At 43.9% G+C, this 20401-nt stretch overlaps 1 protein-coding gene across 5 annotated transcripts in view; it reads right to left on the bottom strand.

The window, feature by feature from the left end:
* Nucleotides 1–315: 315 nt before the first annotated feature.
* Nucleotides 316–20401, bottom strand: part of RARG (retinoic acid receptor gamma) — a 289456-nt gene continuing 269370 nt past the window's right edge. For all 5 annotated transcript variants that reach the window (XM_063952103.1, XM_063952104.1, XM_063952108.1 and 2 more), the window contains 5 exons: nt 12841–13004; nt 12472–12648; nt 3589–3793; nt 2488–2646; nt 316–1032 (listed from right to left, as the gene is read on the bottom strand). In XM_063952103.1, coding sequence (XP_063808173.1) covers nt 842–1032; nt 2488–2646; nt 3589–3793; nt 12472–12648; nt 12841–13004 — 896 coding nt within the window. In that variant the 3' untranslated portion in view covers nt 316–841. The remainder of the gene's footprint in view (nt 1033–2487; nt 2647–3588; nt 3794–12471; nt 12649–12840; nt 13005–20401) is intronic.

Raw genomic sequence — 20401 nt, forward strand, 5'->3', positions numbered from 1 at the left:
TATGTGTAGGGTCCATAAGCCAGAGATTTCCCTGCAATTTTATATTATATTCCAATTCATGGCAATGAAATCATCATATAGGTATAACAGGCTTTATTTGTAGTCATAAGACCTCGTTCAGCCAATGGAAAAAAAATAAAAGCATAAAACATTGCAACAGCAAATATATTTAATAACGCATACATATATATATATATATATATATATATACACATATATATACATATATATATATATATATACTGTATGTATATATATATATATGTATATACACAATATATATATATATATATATATACATACATATATATATATATATATATATATATATATATATTTGCATATGTACACACAGAGTAATGTGCTTTAAACCCTTCCAAGAAAGGGTATTCTCTCTGGTGCCAGAATTGGGTACTCGTCAGCTTATCCGGTCTCATAGAGTCTTTGCATCAGAGGAACAATGGTCATCAAGATCTTTGGCAAAATACTGAGTAAGTGGAGGGCTATCCATAATATTATCCAGTTCACCTCAAAGCAATATTAGCTTCAGTACTATTGTTTATTTGGGGGTTAAATTGCAGTGCCCACATTTCTGTAGATGCCCCATGATGTCTCTGGAGTTGTATTGTTCGGTATTCTGAAGTCCCCTTCCAGTACTCTCAGTGAGCGAGTCTTTTTTTTTTGCATCAGAAAATAAGAGCAGTATTGAGCACTAAGCAAGGCTAGTATCCCTGCTCATCTGGCTCACCCTGAAATGCCTCAAATAACAGAGGGTGAAGCCAAGGTGGCTCTCTTAAAACGTTCAAGTGGCAGGGCAGTATTCCCTGCATGTTGCGGACGGCTAGGGAGTCTTGGAACCACTGCTATCTTCCTCTGTAGGACTGCCCTCACTGCTTTCACTGGACGGAGGTTCACTTGGCTTAGGGGTGTCTGAACCATCCTCAAAGGCCTCAGGATTCTCCAGCATCTCACGGATAAGTGGAGGCATAGGTCCAGGGATCTCCATCTTCAACGTGATTGCTCGCTCCGCTCCTGTTGTAAGGAAAGTGGAACAGTTATGGAAAGGTGTTTCTGGTTATTGTCTCAACAGCTTCCACTTCACCAGCAGCAGCAGCAGCCACAGACTTTATATGACATGTTTTTACTTTGTTCATTTTGCCTGCTGCTATATAATCATATCTGACAATCTTTGTTGGTAATATATTCTAGTTAATCAAATCTGTCAATCCTTATGTCATTTTTATTTTTAACATACTAATGCAGAATAGTTTTGTTTCAATGCACTGCATATATTAGTCCAATATGTTGCAGTATGAAGGAGTGACTTTGTATGTTTGTCATCCATTGCACTGTGCAATGTCTGCGTCAGAAAGTCACGCCCAATGATGACTCTGTTGCCTCCACAGCTAGTCATGTTTCTGAACAGACATTGGGAGACATGCGGTCACTTCGCAGTCAACACATTATACTGATCCGCACTAGCACGAGGCTTGTCCACCCACAACCCTTGAAATTAAAATAAATAGTATGGGCCTAATTCATGTTTGTATGCAATGCCGATGTTCACGCAATGGCGCGATTATTATCAGACTGCGCATGCGCCACAACTACACTGCGTATGCGCCAAGGTGCCTTTGTGACCGCACTCAGATTTTTAACGCAGAGTGATTGACAAGAAGGGACCATTTGGGGGAGGTAAGGGAATGGCTGTTTTCTGGGCGTGTATTTGCCCTCAGCTGCGATCAAGTAGCATGGCGCTAGCATCGCTACTGGTATCCACAGACCTACTCGATCAGGTGATGTTCTGTCAGTGCTGCGTATGTGTATGCAGTTGCAGAGCACTTTGCGATACTTCTCAGGGCGGCATCATTTGCAATGTATTTCTGTAGCCTGAAAACTCGCAGTTGTGTAGGTATTATCTGGCAAACATGAATTAGGCCCTATGTACAGTAGGTCTGACGTATAACCATGGTATGTTGCTCTGTGCTGTGTTGAAAACAATAGGAAACAAGCATACTGTAAATCAGTATGACAAATGCCGTGACAATACTTCTGACAATACTCTCTCTTTTTTTTCTCTTTATTACCGGCACAAAAGAAGATAAAACGCATACGTACAAGTAACCTAAAACAGTTAGAAAAAAGTATAACTTATACACGCAACGTGAATTAGACATAAAACTAAGTATGGATAACGTATTCCCGTGCTTAACCAACAATCTCTAACTGAAACATAAACTGCTCCAACATGAGTATCACAGCTGCACAACAAAGTTTCCATAAGTTTATCTTGATTCTCCTCTTTCCTCTAACTCCTGGCAGCTTTAAGAATTCACTGACCATGAATGTAAAAAGGCTGCATCCATTGTCCATCCTACTGATCGCTAATTTGACAAGCAGTCAAACTGTATTTACATTCAGAGTAACCCACCAAAGGAGGCTGCTGAACAAGCACAGAGAGCTAAAGTATTCCTTCACATGTGTTACCTTTGGTACTGATGCCACGCAGATCAGTAATCTTCATAAGCATACGGGGGAACATGTAAGGCTTGTTTGGTCTTCGTCTTCTAGCGTAAAATTTAAGGGCCTCCAGCAACGGTTCCTGAAGCTTTTCTACCTTTTCTGGCTCTTCCAAGTCCATCCGATCTATGGGAAGCAATGAGAATGGCAGATTAGCCTTAGGAAAGATCTGGGTATTCTCAATACTGAAGTACAGATCAAGTAGAAAGACACAAATGCAGTCTGAAAAATGGGTCTCAGAAGTGCCGCATCTGAGGAGAAATGATAAATGGACAGAATGGGAAGGAAAATCAATAAACAAAAATAATCTACCTTCTAGCGCTGATTGCGAGTGGAACACAGCAGCAATGCAGACGGATCTCGCATATTTCAGCATACTGTGCATGTGCCATAGACTGAAATCCGACTGGTTATATACACCAATCAGAGTTAAGCATATGGATGGAGTTCGCTAGTGTGTCCGACAACGCACTACACTATCTGTGAAATATGCGTTCTTCTGCTGTGACCTTGAGAACGCACAGGTGTGTTCCATATAGCAGAAGTGTCGCAAGTGCATAGGCCGACTTTTGTGCTGGAACATAGCGTGTGCACAGATACTAATAACTGTGCACAGAAAATCAGGACTCCTTATATGCAAAACAGGCTTCCACATGCAGCCGCAAGTATTTTCTGCACATACGGTAGGAATCCCGCATTAGCTGACGGTGGTAAGCAGGCTGCTGCAGCCATGCGGACGTGCACCCGCCAGAGTGTCAGACTGAGTCTTTGTTGTTATTTCTAAACTTGCTGAGTTTAATGAAATGATATTACTCATAATTAACTGTTTATGTGGAAATGTGCTGTCAGTTAGCTAGTGCCCCAGGTTGAAGAATAGATTGCATGATGTTGCCCCTCAAATAATGCAATACTTCTTCCCACAAATTGTGAGGTCTTCCATAGCACTGATCCAACCTTCAATCCTTTGTATCATTTCAGTTTTAAACTTCAGATCTCTGCCTCTAAATGTGACATCATAAGAGAAATTCTCTGCGTGCATAGTATTCAAAAGTATAATGGTTGTAATACCTCCACAAATTAGGCAGATGGCGCTCAAGAGTCCCGTTTCTGTGTCATCCATTTCCAACGGTAGAAGCTGACCAGCAAACGCAAAAACCAAGTCTGTGAGAGGACCAAAACCGGCATTGTGCATCTGAGTCCGGTTCAAGGTCAATCCATCTGAGAAAGTCATGGTGTCTTGTTCTGGGGTGTAACGTGTGCAAATTCGAAGCATCTGCAGAAAACCCCCCCCCCCAAAAAACAGTTAAATAAAATAAAATTTTTATAGTCATTTTCTGCATGTTGGAGAAACACATACATCAGATATATTCCTCACAACATTCTACTAAACCAGGCTTTTTCAACCAGTGTGCCATGGCACACTAGTGTGCCGCGACCAGTTGCAAGGTGTGCCGCGGAGCCAGAGCAACTTCTTGCACCTTCAGAGTGAACTGTTGGCACGGGCTCTTCTTAGAGGATCATTCATGCTCCGGCAGTGTCCTGTGCCTTGATCACGCGACGGTGTGATATCATAGGTCACGGCCGCCGCATCTTACCACCCAGCCAGACCACCCGCCTGCATACACATCTCCCAGTTCCCGCCTGCATACACAGCTTTCCTTGCCAACCCACATCCACACCTGCCCGACCGCCCGCTGCTCAGTATTCGCAGCAATCCACTACGAACAACCTCCGCCACTGAGGGACAGGGAGGAGGACAGCTGACCGGTAGGGGATAATATTTGTTATTTTATTTCTCCTGTGGGAAGCAATAGGGTTTATGGGGGGAACAATGTGAATAATTCATGTGGAGAGTAACAGGATTTATGTGGGGAGAAATGTGATTGATTTATGTGTGAGCAACATGATTTATGTGGGGAGCAATGTGACTGATTTATGTGTGGAGCAATTGGATTTATGTAGGGAGCAACATGATTTATGTGGGGAGCAATGTGATTGTTTTTCTGTGTAGGCCAATGTACAGTATGTGTGGATTTTTTATTACTGTGAGGGCCAATGTGTGTTTTTTTGGGGGGGGTTTCTGTGGGGAACGGATGGTGTGCCTTGGCAGTTTTAAAATATTGTTCGGTGTGCCGCGAGTAAAAAAAGGTTGAAAATCACTGTAAACAGTGGCTGTACTCAACACATGAGTATGGAAGGCAGCAGTGCTAGTCCAACCATATTTCTTTAGGCAGTAAAACAACTCTGAATGACAGTAAACAAAGAGAGACATGATATGGGGGAAGTGGTGACATTTGTCAGGTTCATTTACCGCTCAATGGGGTAGATACTCTGAAAGATTTATGTCTCCTGTTGTACTGGGAGCCCACATATGTCTCTGTTCAGCTGGACATGTCCCTGATTGTAATGCCGGTTTACAGCAGAATTCTGGTTCTGAGTGCAATTCTTCGTGTTAGCTCTTATCCTGGATGATATAGTCAGTGTATAGCTTTAATATAAAATTGTATTATGATTACAGCATGCTGGAGCTGTAGTGCCCTCTGTCTGCAAAGTGTGTGCTGGCACTGCAATAACCTGTAGCTCTCCAGTTATTGTGAAACTAAAAGCCCCACCAATGGGGTATGATGAGACTTGTACTGTAGTTCCACGGCAACTGCAAAGCTACTGGTTACCTATCTGTAAAATAGATGAATCTATGAAGCAGTCAAATGTATCCGTTTTTTAATGTTTTTTTTTTTTTAATAATGTCATATAAAAAACAGTATAGCTAGACATTTTGTTAAATGGGCAGCACAGTGGACTGTGGTTAGCATTGCTGTCGCACAATGCAGGGATTATGGCATGGGACTTCAACCTGTGGCCCTCCAGCTGCTGTGAAACTACACATCCCAGCATGCCATGCCACAATTTTGCTATTAAGGTATGCTAAAACTGAGGCAGGGCATGCTGGGATGTGTAGTTCCACAGCAGCTGGAGGGCTGAAGGTTGAAGAACCATGGGTTATGGAATTGATCGAATCAGGGCCCCATTCTCTGAGGGGTTTGTACATTCAGTGAGTGTTTACATGGGATACCCCTGGGTTCCTCCAGCATCTTCCCACAGTCCAATATGAAATTAGTAGCCTAGTGTGAAAGCGCAGTGCCTGAGAATTGCTGCACATAACAGGGGATGACACTGTACACTGCACTATAGAGAGTATATTTACTATAGGTCGATTTTGATTAAAATCGTTCCTGATCGATGTTGGTCTTCCAGGGCTACAGCACACATTTGCAGATGTGTCCTCTTCTGGTGTTGCTGCACACCAGTCGCGGCATAGCGGTGAGTGGGTGTCCGCTATGCCAATGGGAGCTGCATGTACATCACAATCCTACTACAGCAAGGTGCTATACGCAGCAAAGCTGTAGCAGGACACATCTGTACTAATATCAATATAAAAAAATCATCTGTTAGTAAATGTGTTTTTTAACCCTGGAAGCACAACATCGATTAAGAACGTAACTATACCCCTTGGTGTCATTCTGTCAATCTACTCTGCATGGTTTTTAATTTCCATTAAAATGTATCCTTTATTGATCAAAATATGAAAATATCCTAATCTGTAGGTAGAATACAGTGAAATAATAAGAATTTACTTACCGATAATTCTATTTCTCGGAGTCCGTAGTGGATGCTGGGGTTCCTGAAAGGACCATGGGGAATAGCGGCTCCGCAGGAGACAGGGCACAAAAAGTAAAGCTTTAGGATCAGGTGGTGTGCACTGGCTCCTCCCCCTATGACCCTCCTCCAAGCCTCAGTTAGGTACTGTGCCCGGACGAGCGTACACAATAAGGAAGGATTTATGAATCCCGGGTAAGACTCATACCAGCCACACCAATCACACTGTACAACCTGTGATCTGAACCCAGTTAACAGTATGATAACAGCGGAGCCTCTGAAAAGATGGCTCACAACAATAATAACCCGATTTTTGTAACTATGTACAAGTAATGCAGATAATCCGCACTTGGGATGGGCGCCCAGCATCCACTACGGACTCCGAGAAATAGAATTATCGGTAAGTAAATTCTTATTTTCTCTATCGTCCTAGTGGATGCTGGGGTTCCTGAAAGGACCATGGGGATTATACCAAAGCTCCCAAACGGGCGGGAGAGTGCGGATGACTCTGCAGCACCGAATGAGAGAACTCCAGGTCCTCCTTAGCCAGGGTATCAAATTTGTAGGATTTTACAAACGTGTTTGCCCCTGACTAAATAGCCGCTCGGCAAAGTTGTAAAGCCGAGACCCCTCGGGCAGCCGCCCAAGATGAGCCCACCTTCCTTGTGGAATGGGCATTTACCTATTTTGGCTGTGGCAGGCCTGCCACAGAATGTGCAAGCTGAATTGTATTACACATCCAACTAGCAAAAGTCTGCTTAAAAGCAAGAGCACCCAGTTTGTTGGGTGCATACAGGATAACAGCAAGTCAGTTTTCCTGACTCCAGCCGTCCTGGAACCTATATTTTCAGGGCCCTGACCACATCTAGCAACTTGGAGTCCTCCAAGTCCCTAGTAGGCGCAAGACACCACAATAAGCTGGTTCAGGTGAAACACTGACACCACCTTAGGGAGAGAACTGGGGACGAGTCCGCAGCTCTGCCCTGTCCGAATGGACAAACAGATATGGGCTTTTTTGAGAAAAAAACCACCAATTTGACACTCGCCTGGTCCAGGCCAGGTCCAAGAGCATGTTCACTTTTCATGTGAGATGCTTCAAATCCACAGATTTGACTGGTTTTAAACCAATGTGTTTTGAGGAATCCCAGAACTACGTTGAGATCCCACAGTGCCACTGGAGGCACAAAAGGGGGTTGTATATGCAATACTCCCTTGACAAACTTCTGGACTTCAGGAACTGAAGCCAATTCTTTCTGGAAGAAAAATCGACAGGGCCGAAATTTGAACCTTAATGGACCCCAATTTGAGGCCCATAGACACTCCTGTTTGCAAGAAATGCAGGAATCGACCGAGTTGAAATTTCTTCGTGGGGCCTTCCTGGCCTCACACCACGCAACATATTTTCGCCACATGTGGTGATAATGTTGTGCGGTCACCTCCTTTCTGGCTTTGACCAGGGTAGGAATGACCTCTTCCTGAATGCCTTTTCCCTTAGGATCCGGCGTTCCACCGCCATGCCGTCAAACGCAGCTGCGGTAAGTCTTGGAACAGACATGGTACTTGCTGAAACAAGTCCCTTCTTAGCGGCAGAGGCCATAAGTCCTCTGTGAGCATCTCTTGAAGTTCCGGGTACCAAGTCCTTCTTGGCCAATCCGGAGCCATGAGTATAGTTCTTACTCCTCTACGTCTTATAATTCTCAGTACCTTAGGTATGAAAAGCAGAGGATGGAACACATACACCGACTGGTACACCCACGGTGTTACCAGAACGTCCACAGCTATTGCCTGAGGGTCTCTTAACCTGGCGCAATACCTGTCCCGTTTTTTGTTCAGACGGGACGCCATCATGTCCACCTTTGGTAATTCCCAACGGTTTACAATTATGTGGAAAACTTCCCCATGAAGTTCCCACTCTGCCGGGTGGAGGTCGTGCCTACTGAGGAAGTCTGCTTCCCAGTTTCCATTCCCGGAATGAAACACTGCTGACAGTGCTATCACATGATTTTCCGCCCAGCGAAAAGTCCTTGCAGTTTTTGCCACTGCCCTCCTGCTTCTTGTGCCGCCCTGTCTATTTACGTGGGCGACTGCCGTGATGTTTTATCCCACTGGATCAATACCGGCTGACCTTGAAGCAGAGGTCTTGCTAAGCTTAGAGCATTATAAATTTACCCTTAGCTATATTTATGTGGAGAAAAATCTCCAGACTTGATCACACTCCCTGGAAATTTTTTCCTTGTGTGACTGCTCCCCAGCCTCTCGGGCTGGCCTCCGTGGTCACCAACATCCAAAACTGAATGCCGAATCTGCGGCCCTCTAGAAGATGAGCACTCTGTAACCACCACAGGAGAGACACCCTTGTCCTTGGATATAGGGTTATCCGCTGATGCATCTGAAGATGCGATCCGGACCATTTGTCCAGCAGATCCCACTGAAAAGTTCTTGCATGAAATCTGCCGACTGGAATTGCTTCGAAGGAAGTCACCATTTTTTTACCATGGCCCTTGTGCAATGATGCACTGATTTTAGGAGGTTCCTGACTAGCTCGGATAACTCCCTGGCTTTCTCTTCCGGGAGAAACACCTTTTTCTGGACTGTGTCCAGAATCATCCCTAAGCACAGGAGACTTGTTGTCGGGATCAGCTGCGATTTTGGAATATTTAGAATCCACCCCTGCTGTTGTAACAGTATCCGAGATAGTGCTACTCCGACCTCCAACTGTTCCCTGGACTTTGCCCTTATCAGGAGATCGTCCAAGTAAGGGATAATTAAGACGCCTTTTCTTCGAAGAAGAACCATCATTTCGGCCATTACCTTGGTAAAGACCCGGGGTGCCGTAGACAATCCAAACGGCAGCGTCTGAAACTGATAGTGACAGTTCTGTACCACGAACCTGAGGTACCCTTAGTGATAAGGGCAAATTTGGGACATGGAGGTAAGCATCCCTGATGTCTCGGGACACCAGATAGTCCCCTTCTTCCCGGTTCGTTATCACTGCTCTGAGTGACTCCATCTTGATTTGAACCTTTGTAAGTGTTCAAATTTTTTTAGATTTAGAATAGGTCTCACCTAGCCTTCTGGCTTCAGTACCACAATATAGTGTGGAATAATACCCCCTTTTCTTGTTGTAGGAGGGGTAATTTAATTATCACCTGCTGGGAATACAGCTCGTGAATTTTTTTCCATACTGCCTCCTTGTCGGAGGGAGACCTTGGTAAAGCAGACTTCAGGAGCCTGCGCAGGGGAAACGTCTCGACATTCCAAACTGTACCCCTGGGATACTACTTGTAGGATCCAGGGGTCCTGTACGGTCTCAGCGTCATGCTGAGAGCTTGTCAGAAGCGGTGGAACGCTTCTGTTCCTGGGAATGGGCTGCCTGCTGCAGTCTTCTTCCCTTTCCTCTATCCCTGGGCAGATATGACTCTTATAGGGACGAAAGGACTGAAGCTGAAAAGACGGTGTCTTTTTCTGCAGAGATGTGACTTAGGGTAAAAACGGTGGATTTTCCAGCAGTTGCCGTGGCCACCAGGTCCGATGGACCGACCCCAAATAACTCCTCTTCCTTTATACGGCAATACACCTTTGTGCCGTTTGGAATCTGCATCACCTGACCACTGTCGTGTCCATAAACATCTTCTGGCAGATATGGACATCGCACTTACTCTTGATGCCAGAGTGCAAATATCCCTCTGTGCATCTCGCATATATAGAAATACATCCTTTAAATGCTCTATAGTCAATAAAATACTGTCCCTGTCAAGGGTATCAATATTTTTAGTCAGGGAATCCGACCAAGCCACCCCAGCTCTGCACATCCAGGCTGAGGCGATCGCTGGTCGCAGTATAACACCAGTATGTGTGTATATACTTTTTATGATATTTTTCCAGCCTCCTGTCAGCTGGCTCCTTGAGGACGGCCCTATCTATAGACGGTACCGCCACTTGTTCTGATAAGCGTGTGAGCGCCTTATCCACCCTAAGGGGTGTTTCCCAACGCGCCCTAACTTCTGGCGGGAAAGGGTATACCGCCCATATTTTCTATCGGGGGGAACCCACGCATCATCACACACTTCATTTAATTTATCTGATTCAGGAAAAACTACGGTAGTTTTTTCACATCCCACATAATACCCTCTTTCGTGGTACTTGTAGTATCAGAAATATGTAACACCTCCTTCATTGCCCTTAACGTGTGGCCCTAATAAGGAATACGTTTGTTTATTCACCGTCGACACTGGATTCAGTGTCCCTGTCTGTGTCTGTGTCGACCGACTAAAGTAAACGGGCGTTTTAAAACCCCTGACGGTGTTTTTGAGACGTCTGGACCGGTACTAATTGTTTGTCGGCCGTCTCATGTCGTCAACCGACCTTGGCGCGTGTTGACATTAACACGTAATTCCCTAAATAAGCCATCCATTCCGGTGTCGACTCCCTAGAGAGTGACATCACCATTACAGGCAATTGCTCCGCCTCCTCACCAACATCGTCCTCATACATGTCGACACACACGTACTGACACACAGCACACACACAGGGAATGCTCTGATAGAGGACAGGACCTACTAGCCCTTTGGAGAGACAGAGGGAGAGTTTGCCAGCACACACCAAAAACGCTATAATTATATAGGGACAACCTTATATAAGTGTTTTCCCTTATAGCATCTTTTTTATATATTTCTAACGCCAAATTAGTGCCCCCCCTCTCTGTTTTAACCCTGTTTCTGTAGTGCAGTGCAGGGGAGAGCCTGGGAGCCTTCCCTCCAGCCTTTCTGTGAGGGAAAATGGCGCTGTGTGCTGAGGAGATAGGCCCCGCCCCTTTTTCGGCGGCCTCGTCTCCCGCTCTTAACGGATTCTGGCAGGGGTTAAATATCTCCATATAGCCCCCGGAGGCTATATGTGAGGTATTTTTAGCCAAAAAAGGTTTTCATTTGCCTCCCAGGGCGCCCCCCTCCCAGCGCCCTGCACCCTCAGTGACTGCCGTGTGAAGTGTGCTGAGAGGAAAATGGCGCACAGCTGCAGTGCTGTGCGCTACCTTAAGAAGACTGAGGAGTCTTCTGCCGCCGATTCTGGACCTCTTCTCGTTTCAGCATCTGCAAGGGGGCCGGCGGCGAGGCTCCGGTGACCATCCAGGCTGTACCTGTGATCGTCCCTCTGGAGCTAATGTCCAGTAGCCAAGAAGCCAATCCATCCTGCACGCAGGTGAGTTCACTTCTTCTCCCCTAAGTCCCTCGTTGCAGTGATCCTGTTGCCAGCAGGACTCACTGTAAAATAAAAAACCTAAGCTAAACTTTTCTAAGCAGCTCTTTAGGAGAGCCACCTAGATTGCACCCTTCTCGGCCGGGCACAAAAATCTAACTGAGGCTTGGAGGAGGGTCATAGGGGGAGGAGCCAGTGCACACCACCTGATCCTAAAGCTTTACTTTTTGTGCCCTGTCTCCTGCGGAGCCGCTATTCCCCATGGTCCTTTCAGGAACCCCAGCATCCACTAGGACGATAGAGAAATAGAGGTTAAAATTAGACTAATTGACACACACACGCACACACGCACGCACGCACGCACGCACACACACACACACACACAAAATAGAGTATACTAACATATAACATATTAATACTTTAAATGTGTTTGTTAATTAGTCTAATTTTAAACTCTATATTTCACTGTATTCTACCCACAGATTGGGATATTTTATATGATCAATAAAAGATAAATTTTAATGGAAATTAAAACCCAAAGAAACTCTCTCTCTTCTATGTGCGCCCATTAGAAACAGCCTCTTGTTCTTCTTTTTCTCTGCTTCGGTTAATCTGGTTGGATTTGGGCTGCACCCCCCACAAACTAAACTCAACGAATGAACAGTAAAATTGGGGTCTAGCAGGTGAATGTAATTCACCAATATCAGTAGTGTGCAGATGTTTTCTTTTTGCCTAAAGATACATGACAGAATGTGTAGCTGCTACAGAGCTGCAGGGTGTTGCTACGGTAGAAATACCAGTCATCCATGTTATCAATAGCACATTTTTGCCATTATAACTCATGGAATTGAACTTAAACTAGACTACTGCTGACTTTAACACGCTGCATCAGACAAGAATGTGACACTATCTGATGCTTCATTATGCGAGTCACTTGCTGAGCCATGGTCAGTGACAATGGTGTACAGGCCGAGACAGGAACTTATGCACTGTTTTGTTACTATAGAAATCAGAAAAGTAATCTCTAGAAACATAGATAGAAGAAATGGTCAGGAAAGAACATGCCAGAGCGAGTCTGATCTCTATGAGATGTCTACTCACCAGAATGTCAAGGCAAGCAGCTTTCAACAGGGTGATTTGGTCGGCAATGGTCAATGTAGTAAAGCCTGGCAAACGCTTGGCAAATTCCACTATCTTGATGATGCATTTGGTAGCAAGTTCACTGAATTTATCCCACAGGCCAAGGTCCAGTTGCACCCGTTGGTCAGCGCTGGAATTCTATAAAGAACGCAACACTGTAAGCACTGCTATATAGTACCCATGCCATTACTGTACAGCTGCTCTCTATTCCAGTAGTGGAGGAGCTAGAGTTGTGTTTCTCTAGGTGCTTTGTTATCTCATGTCAGAATCATTTGATAGAACTATTCAGCTGATATGGTGCACCTCGGAGTATCTACCCGCAGCACTTACCGTAGTGTACTTGCCGAGCTGGCAGAGAGATGGAAAGGTTTCCTGATGGGCTTTGCTGACTTTCTGAATGAGCTCTTCCATCTCAGGAGGCATCTCGTAGCTGTCTGATACCACCACCTCTTCCTTTATCTCTTTCTTCTTCTTGTTCCTGTCATTTCGTACAGCTGCACAAAACATAGACCGTGGATAAGAAAAGGAGCAAGCATTGTCACCCTCTCAGGCCTTTGTGCTGCTCACTACAAAACACACTTAAGTTCCACATCCACATGAATAGTATGGACTTGGGTATCCTCTGGATCTCCGGCTGCTGCGTATAAAACAATTCACGCAGCATACTCTGTCTGTGGCAATTCAAATACAGCTACAACCTTTTGATTTAATTAGTGGACCACTTAAGGCCAGTACTCACCGGCAGATCAGGGGAGAGATGTGTGCTGAGCGAACCGCTCAGCACACATCTCTCCCCCCGCTCAGCACAGTGCGATGTGTGCTGAGCGTGCGGGGGGAGCGCTCATTTCACCCGGCGGGTGAAATGAGCGACCTGCTAGATTGAGCCTGCATGCAGGCCAAATTAGCAGCAGCAATAGCGCACGCAAAGCTGCGCATCGCTATCACTGTGGGGGTATACACGGACAGATCTTGCTGAAAATCTAAGCAATCTAGTCAGAATGCTTAGATTATCGCTCCGTGAGTACCCCCCTTAAGCCTAAAATACAAGCTGATTTATAGTAAGAAAAGATATTAACGGCATTCAAAAATATATATGTAATGCATAGACCAGTATTTAAGATATTCAAGAAAAGTTGCGGGGGAGGGGGGGGATATTTTCCCATCCAGAGCAAAGGTCTATTGAAGGATACAATCAGCCTGAAAGGAATGATTACAGATTAAAATAGCTTGTGCTTGGCTAAATAGCAAATGTTAATACTAAGTTAAGTATCTCAAGTTATGGAGATTTATATAGAAATATTACTACCTCTTTGATATAAGTCAACGTGTATATTAGGTTTAGTAATCTTTTAATAGCAGGACAATTGTGTTCATCCTACTTATTAAAACACATCTCTTACAAGCAAACTATGAATTATTGTTACTTTAAATCTAATATGTCTGTCTAAATACACAAAAAAGTCACTTAAGGTGATAATCAGATGGATTAATACTGTAAGCACAAATTAAAGTGTCAAAAGTAGCCACACAGTATAGTGCAAATTATGTTGGTGTTGGATGCAGTTTCCTTAAGCGCACATCGACATATATCTCTGATAGTGGGAGTGTTGTTCTTCTGGGAAAAGTATACTAGTCTTGTGTCTGCTGTCTGAGCACCATTACAAAATACCTCCTGACATGAACTTTAACCCTGAAACGTGACCTTTGTCCCTGCCTGCAGGTGGTAGGTTTAAAGCACTACAGGGGACGGAGATGGATGTTCGCCCTAGTCTCCTCTTACCTCTCACTGTCATATATCTCACTAAAACCAACCACTGTGTACATTGCAGAGAAGCATGACAAATGGGACGTTTGTTACACCAGCAAGGTGAAGAAAGTAAGTAAATCAAATTTAGATTAAATAATAAAACAAAACTGTCTTATCTCAAGTTCATCAACTTCTTTAGCAGAACATTCAGCTCTGAGCAGACAGTCATGTAAAGGTGACCTCACATCGAGTAAGAATGACTGCTTGGGAAATACACCCCGCAGAAAGTGATGCCGGTGTTATAAAGAGAAAATACTCTATATGTAATAAAAAGTGAAATACTTTTAAACGTCAAATACTGGATTTGTATAAAATGCACCATACAACAAACGTACAATTATATTCTCTTTCCAATAATCCTATTTCCTCAAATTCTGCTTTTAAATAAAGTTTACCTTGCATTTCTCCCTACTGTCCATGTCACCGCGCTACTCTCTCTCACCCTACTCCCTTGTGTCCTGACTTTCCTCACACATTTCCTTGTGAACTTCCTTTTCACCTCGGGATAAAGTGTGCAGGACCCTAACAACAGGAAGCCAGGCGCCGGAAACCCACTTATAGCATGAGAAGGGCACATAGGCTGAGCGGAGAAGGAGACAGAGAGAGAGACAGAGAGAAACAGGGAGAGGGAGAAAGAGAGAGATAATGTGAGAGAAGAGATATAGAGACATGAAAAGGGGTGGGTGACAGATAAGGAGAGAAAGAGAGAATGAGAGGCAGAGACAGAAAGGGAGAGAGAGAGGGAGAATGAGAAGGGGAGAGAAATGGAGAAAGAGGGAGAATGAGAAGGGGGGAGAGGGAGAATGAGAATGTGAGAGAGACAGAAAAGGAGACAGAGGGAGAATGAGAAGGCGAGAGAAATGGAGAAAGAGGGAGAATGAGAATGTGAGAGAGACAGAAAAGGAGACAGAGGGAGAATGAGAAGGCGAGAGAAATGGAGAAAGAGGGAGAATGAGAATGTGAGAGAGACAGAAAAGGAGACAGAGGGAGAAAGAGAAGGCGAGAGAAATGGAGAAAGAGGGAGAATGAGAAGGGGAGAGAGGGAGAATGAGAATGTGATAGAGACAGAAAAGGAGACAGAGGGAGAATGAGAAGGCGAGAGAAATGGAGAAAGAGGGAGAATGAGAAGGGGAGAGAGAAAAGGAGAGAGGGAGAATGAGAATGAGAATGTGAGAGAGACAGAAAAGGAGAGAGAGGAAGAGTGAGAAGGGGAGATAGAAAAGGGGAGACAGAATATGAGAGAGAGGGAGAATGAGAAGAGGAGTTTGAGGGAGAATAAGGGGGAGGTAGAAAAGGAGCAAGAGAAGAAGTAGATAAAGAGCAAAAGAAACTCAGATTTCTCATAATAAAAGTAGAAAAGATGGGTTAACGTGAGACAAAACGGCTAACAAAAAAAAAAAGAGAAGAGACAATAGGGACTATAGACTGAGACAGGAAAACAGATAGGGAAGGCGTCAGTAAATGTAAGTAAAGATAGATTGGGTGCATATGCAATAAAAAGCTGAGTTCAACATTGAGAGAACATGCATACAGTATATCAAGTGACTAATGACAATGATACAAATATAGGCAGATCTGTCTGCTAGTAAAGTCTGGCTCCAGTGAGTGATGAAGGAATGTTCCCCAGGTGAGTCCAGGACTCGGTTATGAGAAACCACAGATAGGGAAACTCACTGATTTACAAGATAGAGCAGACAAGGAGCATAATAAAAGAGTGAGTAAATGTTAATAAAATGAGGATGGTATGAACATTGTGAATTTCAGTCTAAAGATATTGTTATTTTAAATAATTGTATTAAAATATCTATAGGCCAGTATTATGAGAGATTTTCTAATGTTAAATAACATTGAATATAAAATGATCAGAAGAAACTATGCTAAAGTACACATTTGGAATCTTCATCTCTACATTTGCAAGCAGCTCACTATACTACAGATCCCTATTAGAGCCTTATACAAATCACTAGATCCCTCTATAACGTCACTGAACTGCATTAATAACTTTTTACAGGTTGTTATACACTGTACGTCCATCTCTACGATGAATATTCTCCATAGTTCCCTACAGATCACTCTATACAAATCTCTATGCTCTATAGGTCACTCCAGGCTTTGTGTAAAGCACATGGGGCCGGATATAATGCCACCAAGTTTGGCGGGCGTGCGGGATGCCGGCCAAACTCAGAGATTTTTTTAAAGGGGTACTTTCTTAAAAAGTAATTATTTTGCCTTGTAAAGAAACGTTTGAGTTCAGCCAGTATCCCGCACGGCCGCTTAACTCGGGCGACATTACACCCTACCCATGGTCTGTTTCATAGCGCTAGTTAAATGAGTTGGAATTGCAGAAAATGACTCTCTAATTCTGTGCGCAGTCTACTGGTTATGTGCTCACTGCTGCATATGTGGTGACACTGAATACTTCTGCTGCAGATGATAGTGATCAGAGGGTCGATTACTCAGTTACTCAGTGTGTACTTCCTCATTCTACATCACTAGAATTTACTACACACTCCAACTGAATCTCTGCTACAAATTCACTCATGTTGGCATAAATTCCGTTGGTCACTGTCTTGCTACAATTCAAAGCACTGGATAGAAGTGTATTCATTATACACTTATTAATACGATCAACAAGCTATCAAATTGGTCAAAGGACAGATGTGTCCTCGTACAGCTAGCCTCAATACGCCATGTGATGCGATATGCCTGGCGCGATTGTGTGATTCTGCTAGCGTTGGGTGTCTTTATTGCGTCTTTGCATCTCTGTTGCAATGTTATGTGACTAGGACATACCAGTAGACTGTGCTGATTACTTTGATATACAACACTTGTATGTGTAGTGGCTGTTAAGAGTTGGTGTGTACTTGGCACATACTCCATGATAATGGTATACATGCATCTGTTTTACGTATAAGGCCAAAAGGGAAGCAACTCTAGATCAACTGACTGTAAATTTCCACCACTTGCTTGAGCAGCCAGTTTCATCAAAAACGATCTAATAAAAAGTAAAAACGGCAGAATATCAGTCAGGTAGCAGTGAATAAGTCAATCATCACACCCAGCAGTGCAGGTTTGTAAGTTCAGCGAGGCAAAGAACACAAGTAATGGAGTTTGGCCCTGTGCAGGAAGATGATATATCCAGATGAATCAACCGTTACCGTGGTCTCCACCAATGTTCCACATGTGATGCCAACCTAAGAACACTGCTGCCAAGTTTCCAACAGTGAAGGGTTTGGTGGTTATATAATGTTATGGGTCACATTTTCATGGTCTGGGTGCAATCAATCCCTTAATTATAGAATGGTACTTAGGTGATTATTTTTACCCAATGTTGCAGAATTGCTTTCCAAACATACATCCATAGTGACACATAGCGGCCCAACTCCCTATGAAGGTCATGACCCTGACTGCATGCTAGTCAATGTCGGATGCATTTTTTTTTATTGCACGTGTTTAAGACCCCTATGTACTAAGCCTTGGAGAGAGATAAAGTGGAAAGAGATAAAATAGACACTCAGCTCCTAACTGCCATGTTACAGGCTGTGTTTGAATGATGGCAGTTAGGAGCTGGTTGGCTGGTACTTTGGAGGACATGTACTAAGCAGTGATAAAAGTGGGGAAGTGAGCCAGTGGAGAAGTTGCCCACTGTTTAGTACATCTCCCCCCTTTATCTCAGTCCACTTTATCTCTCTCCAAAGCTTAGTACATATACCCTGAGACACACTGCACATGCGCCCTTCAACTGTGTTCATACAGAGTCGCAATTCAGCGGCACGCACGGGGGTGGGGACTGGGAGGTGGTTATGCAGACATATCACCCGTCTTACTGGTGTGTTATGAGATTGTCGCGGATGTGTCACCATACTCAGATGGAAAATCAGCGCCTACTATAGGGTTCGTGAAAGTTTTCCATGGTGAGACCAATGGTGGCGTCTAAAGTAGAAATGTGTGGGATCGGATTTACTTGGATCTGAACTCCAAATTAGCGCAAGTCCAGATTTACCCAGACTTATTGGCTATACAAAATCCGCGACAGCCGGATGACGAATAAGATGCCGTTTTGAGATACAGGTTGAGTCTCCCTTATCCAAAATGCTTGGGACCAGAGGTATTTTGGATATGGGATTTTTCCGTATTTTAGAATAATTGCATACCATAATGACATATCATGATGATGGGACCTAAATCTAAACACAGAATGCATTTATGTTTCATATACACCTTATACACACAGCCTGAAGGTAATTTTAGCCAATATTTTTTATAACTTTGTGCATTAAACAAAGTGTGTGTACATTCACACAATTCATTTATGTTTCATATACAACTTATACACACAGCCTGAAGGTCATTTAATACAATATTTTTAATAACTTTGTGTATTAAAGAAAGTTTGTGTACATTGAGCCATCAAAAAACAAAGGTTTCACTATCTCAGTCTCACTCGAAAAAGTCCGTATTTCGGAATATTCCGTATTTCGGAATATTTGGATATGGGATACTCAACCTGTACTGGTAACTCCAGCTAAATCCAAACCTGCACAGCTCTAGTCTAGTCTCGCCAATCAGAAATAGATATTAGATGGAATGACTTGCGCCCTCTTAGCTGCAGCTCAGTCCCGTTCACAAGAGCACCAAGTCTTGATCGGCATATACATAAACAACTGAAGAACGGTCCTCAAGCACTGCTAGACTCCCCAGCACAATTTTGGTAATGGTGACCTGCGTGTTGTTCGTATATGTAGAAGGATACCAAGAATATACAGTTAACCAGTAGCACCCAATACACTGTTGCTACTGCAAAAGGAACCTCTAAACTCACCGTGATTCAGTGAGATGCATTCACATAAAGGTTTCTTTTAACTGAATATTGATCCTTCTGCAACCGTGATAATGCAAAGTCCCTCGCATATAGAATAACACTCACCTAGGCCATAAGCCCTATGTGCATCCAAAGGTTTCTTAATCCAGGGATGGGGAACCTTCGGCCCTCCAGCTGTTGTTGAACTACACATCCCAGCATGCCCTGCAAGAGGTTTAGCATGGGCAAATAGCAAAACTAGCAAGGCATGCTGGTATGTGTAGTTCAACAACAGCTGGAGGCCCAAAGGTTCCCCACCCATGCTTTAATCCAAAGTGTACCAGTCAGACCTTTTCTTCAGCTGGATGTAATCAATGGTTCAATATACAACGATATATTAAAAAAAGTTGTTAAATATATATTAAATATATTAATAACTGTTGTTATGGGAGAATAAAAATACCTTTTTTTAATATATCGTGCTGGGGAGTTTAGCAGTGCTTGAGGACCGTTCTTCAGTTGTTTATGTATAGACTCACCAATCGGTATTACAGCACATGAATACGCTGAAAAAGGGTGTGTCAGTCCTTGCACAGTCAGATGCACGCTTGTACACCAGGGGAAGGCCTGACACTAGCATTAGCATATAGACACAGATGCGACTACAGCAAAAACACTAAAGTGATCACAGCAGCCTGTGCGACTCAGAATCAGCCACTCAGTGACAAAGGGGTCTGTGTACTAAGCCTCGGAGAGAGATAAAGCACCAGCCAATCAGCTTCTAACTGTCATTATTCAAACACAGCCTGTAACATGGCAGTTAGGAGCAAGTGTACGAATGGTTGGCTGTCTGCTTTGCATAGAGAGGCCAACCGGTGGATTTGCAAGTCACATCGCTGCATACAAAGACTCAGCGTCAGTCTCAAATCAGATGAGTAGCCCTATTGTTGTGCAGTATGACAACAGAAGCATTGCAGCTGCGTACAGGACTGACGTCACAGGCGATGAAAACGATTGATGGTTCTCAATGAATAAATCCTCTCTGCGGCTGCCATCGAGGCACATGCACCAAGTGTGACTTAGACACCTGGGCAGTCGGACGATAATCAATCAACTGCGTAAAAATCAGATTTGCGTCTATGGACCCAATTCAGACCTGATCGCTGCTTTGCGTTTTCGCACAGCGGGCGATCAGTGATAGACTGCGCATGCGTATGCACCGCAATGCGCACACGCATCGCCAAACAACAACGGGCATCGCCGAACAGCGACAGGCTGGTGCG

This window comes from Pseudophryne corroboree, chromosome 2, assembly GCF_028390025.1.
Source record: "Pseudophryne corroboree isolate aPseCor3 chromosome 2, aPseCor3.hap2, whole genome shotgun sequence".
Taxonomy (NCBI): Eukaryota; Metazoa; Chordata; class Amphibia; order Anura; family Myobatrachidae; genus Pseudophryne; species Pseudophryne corroboree.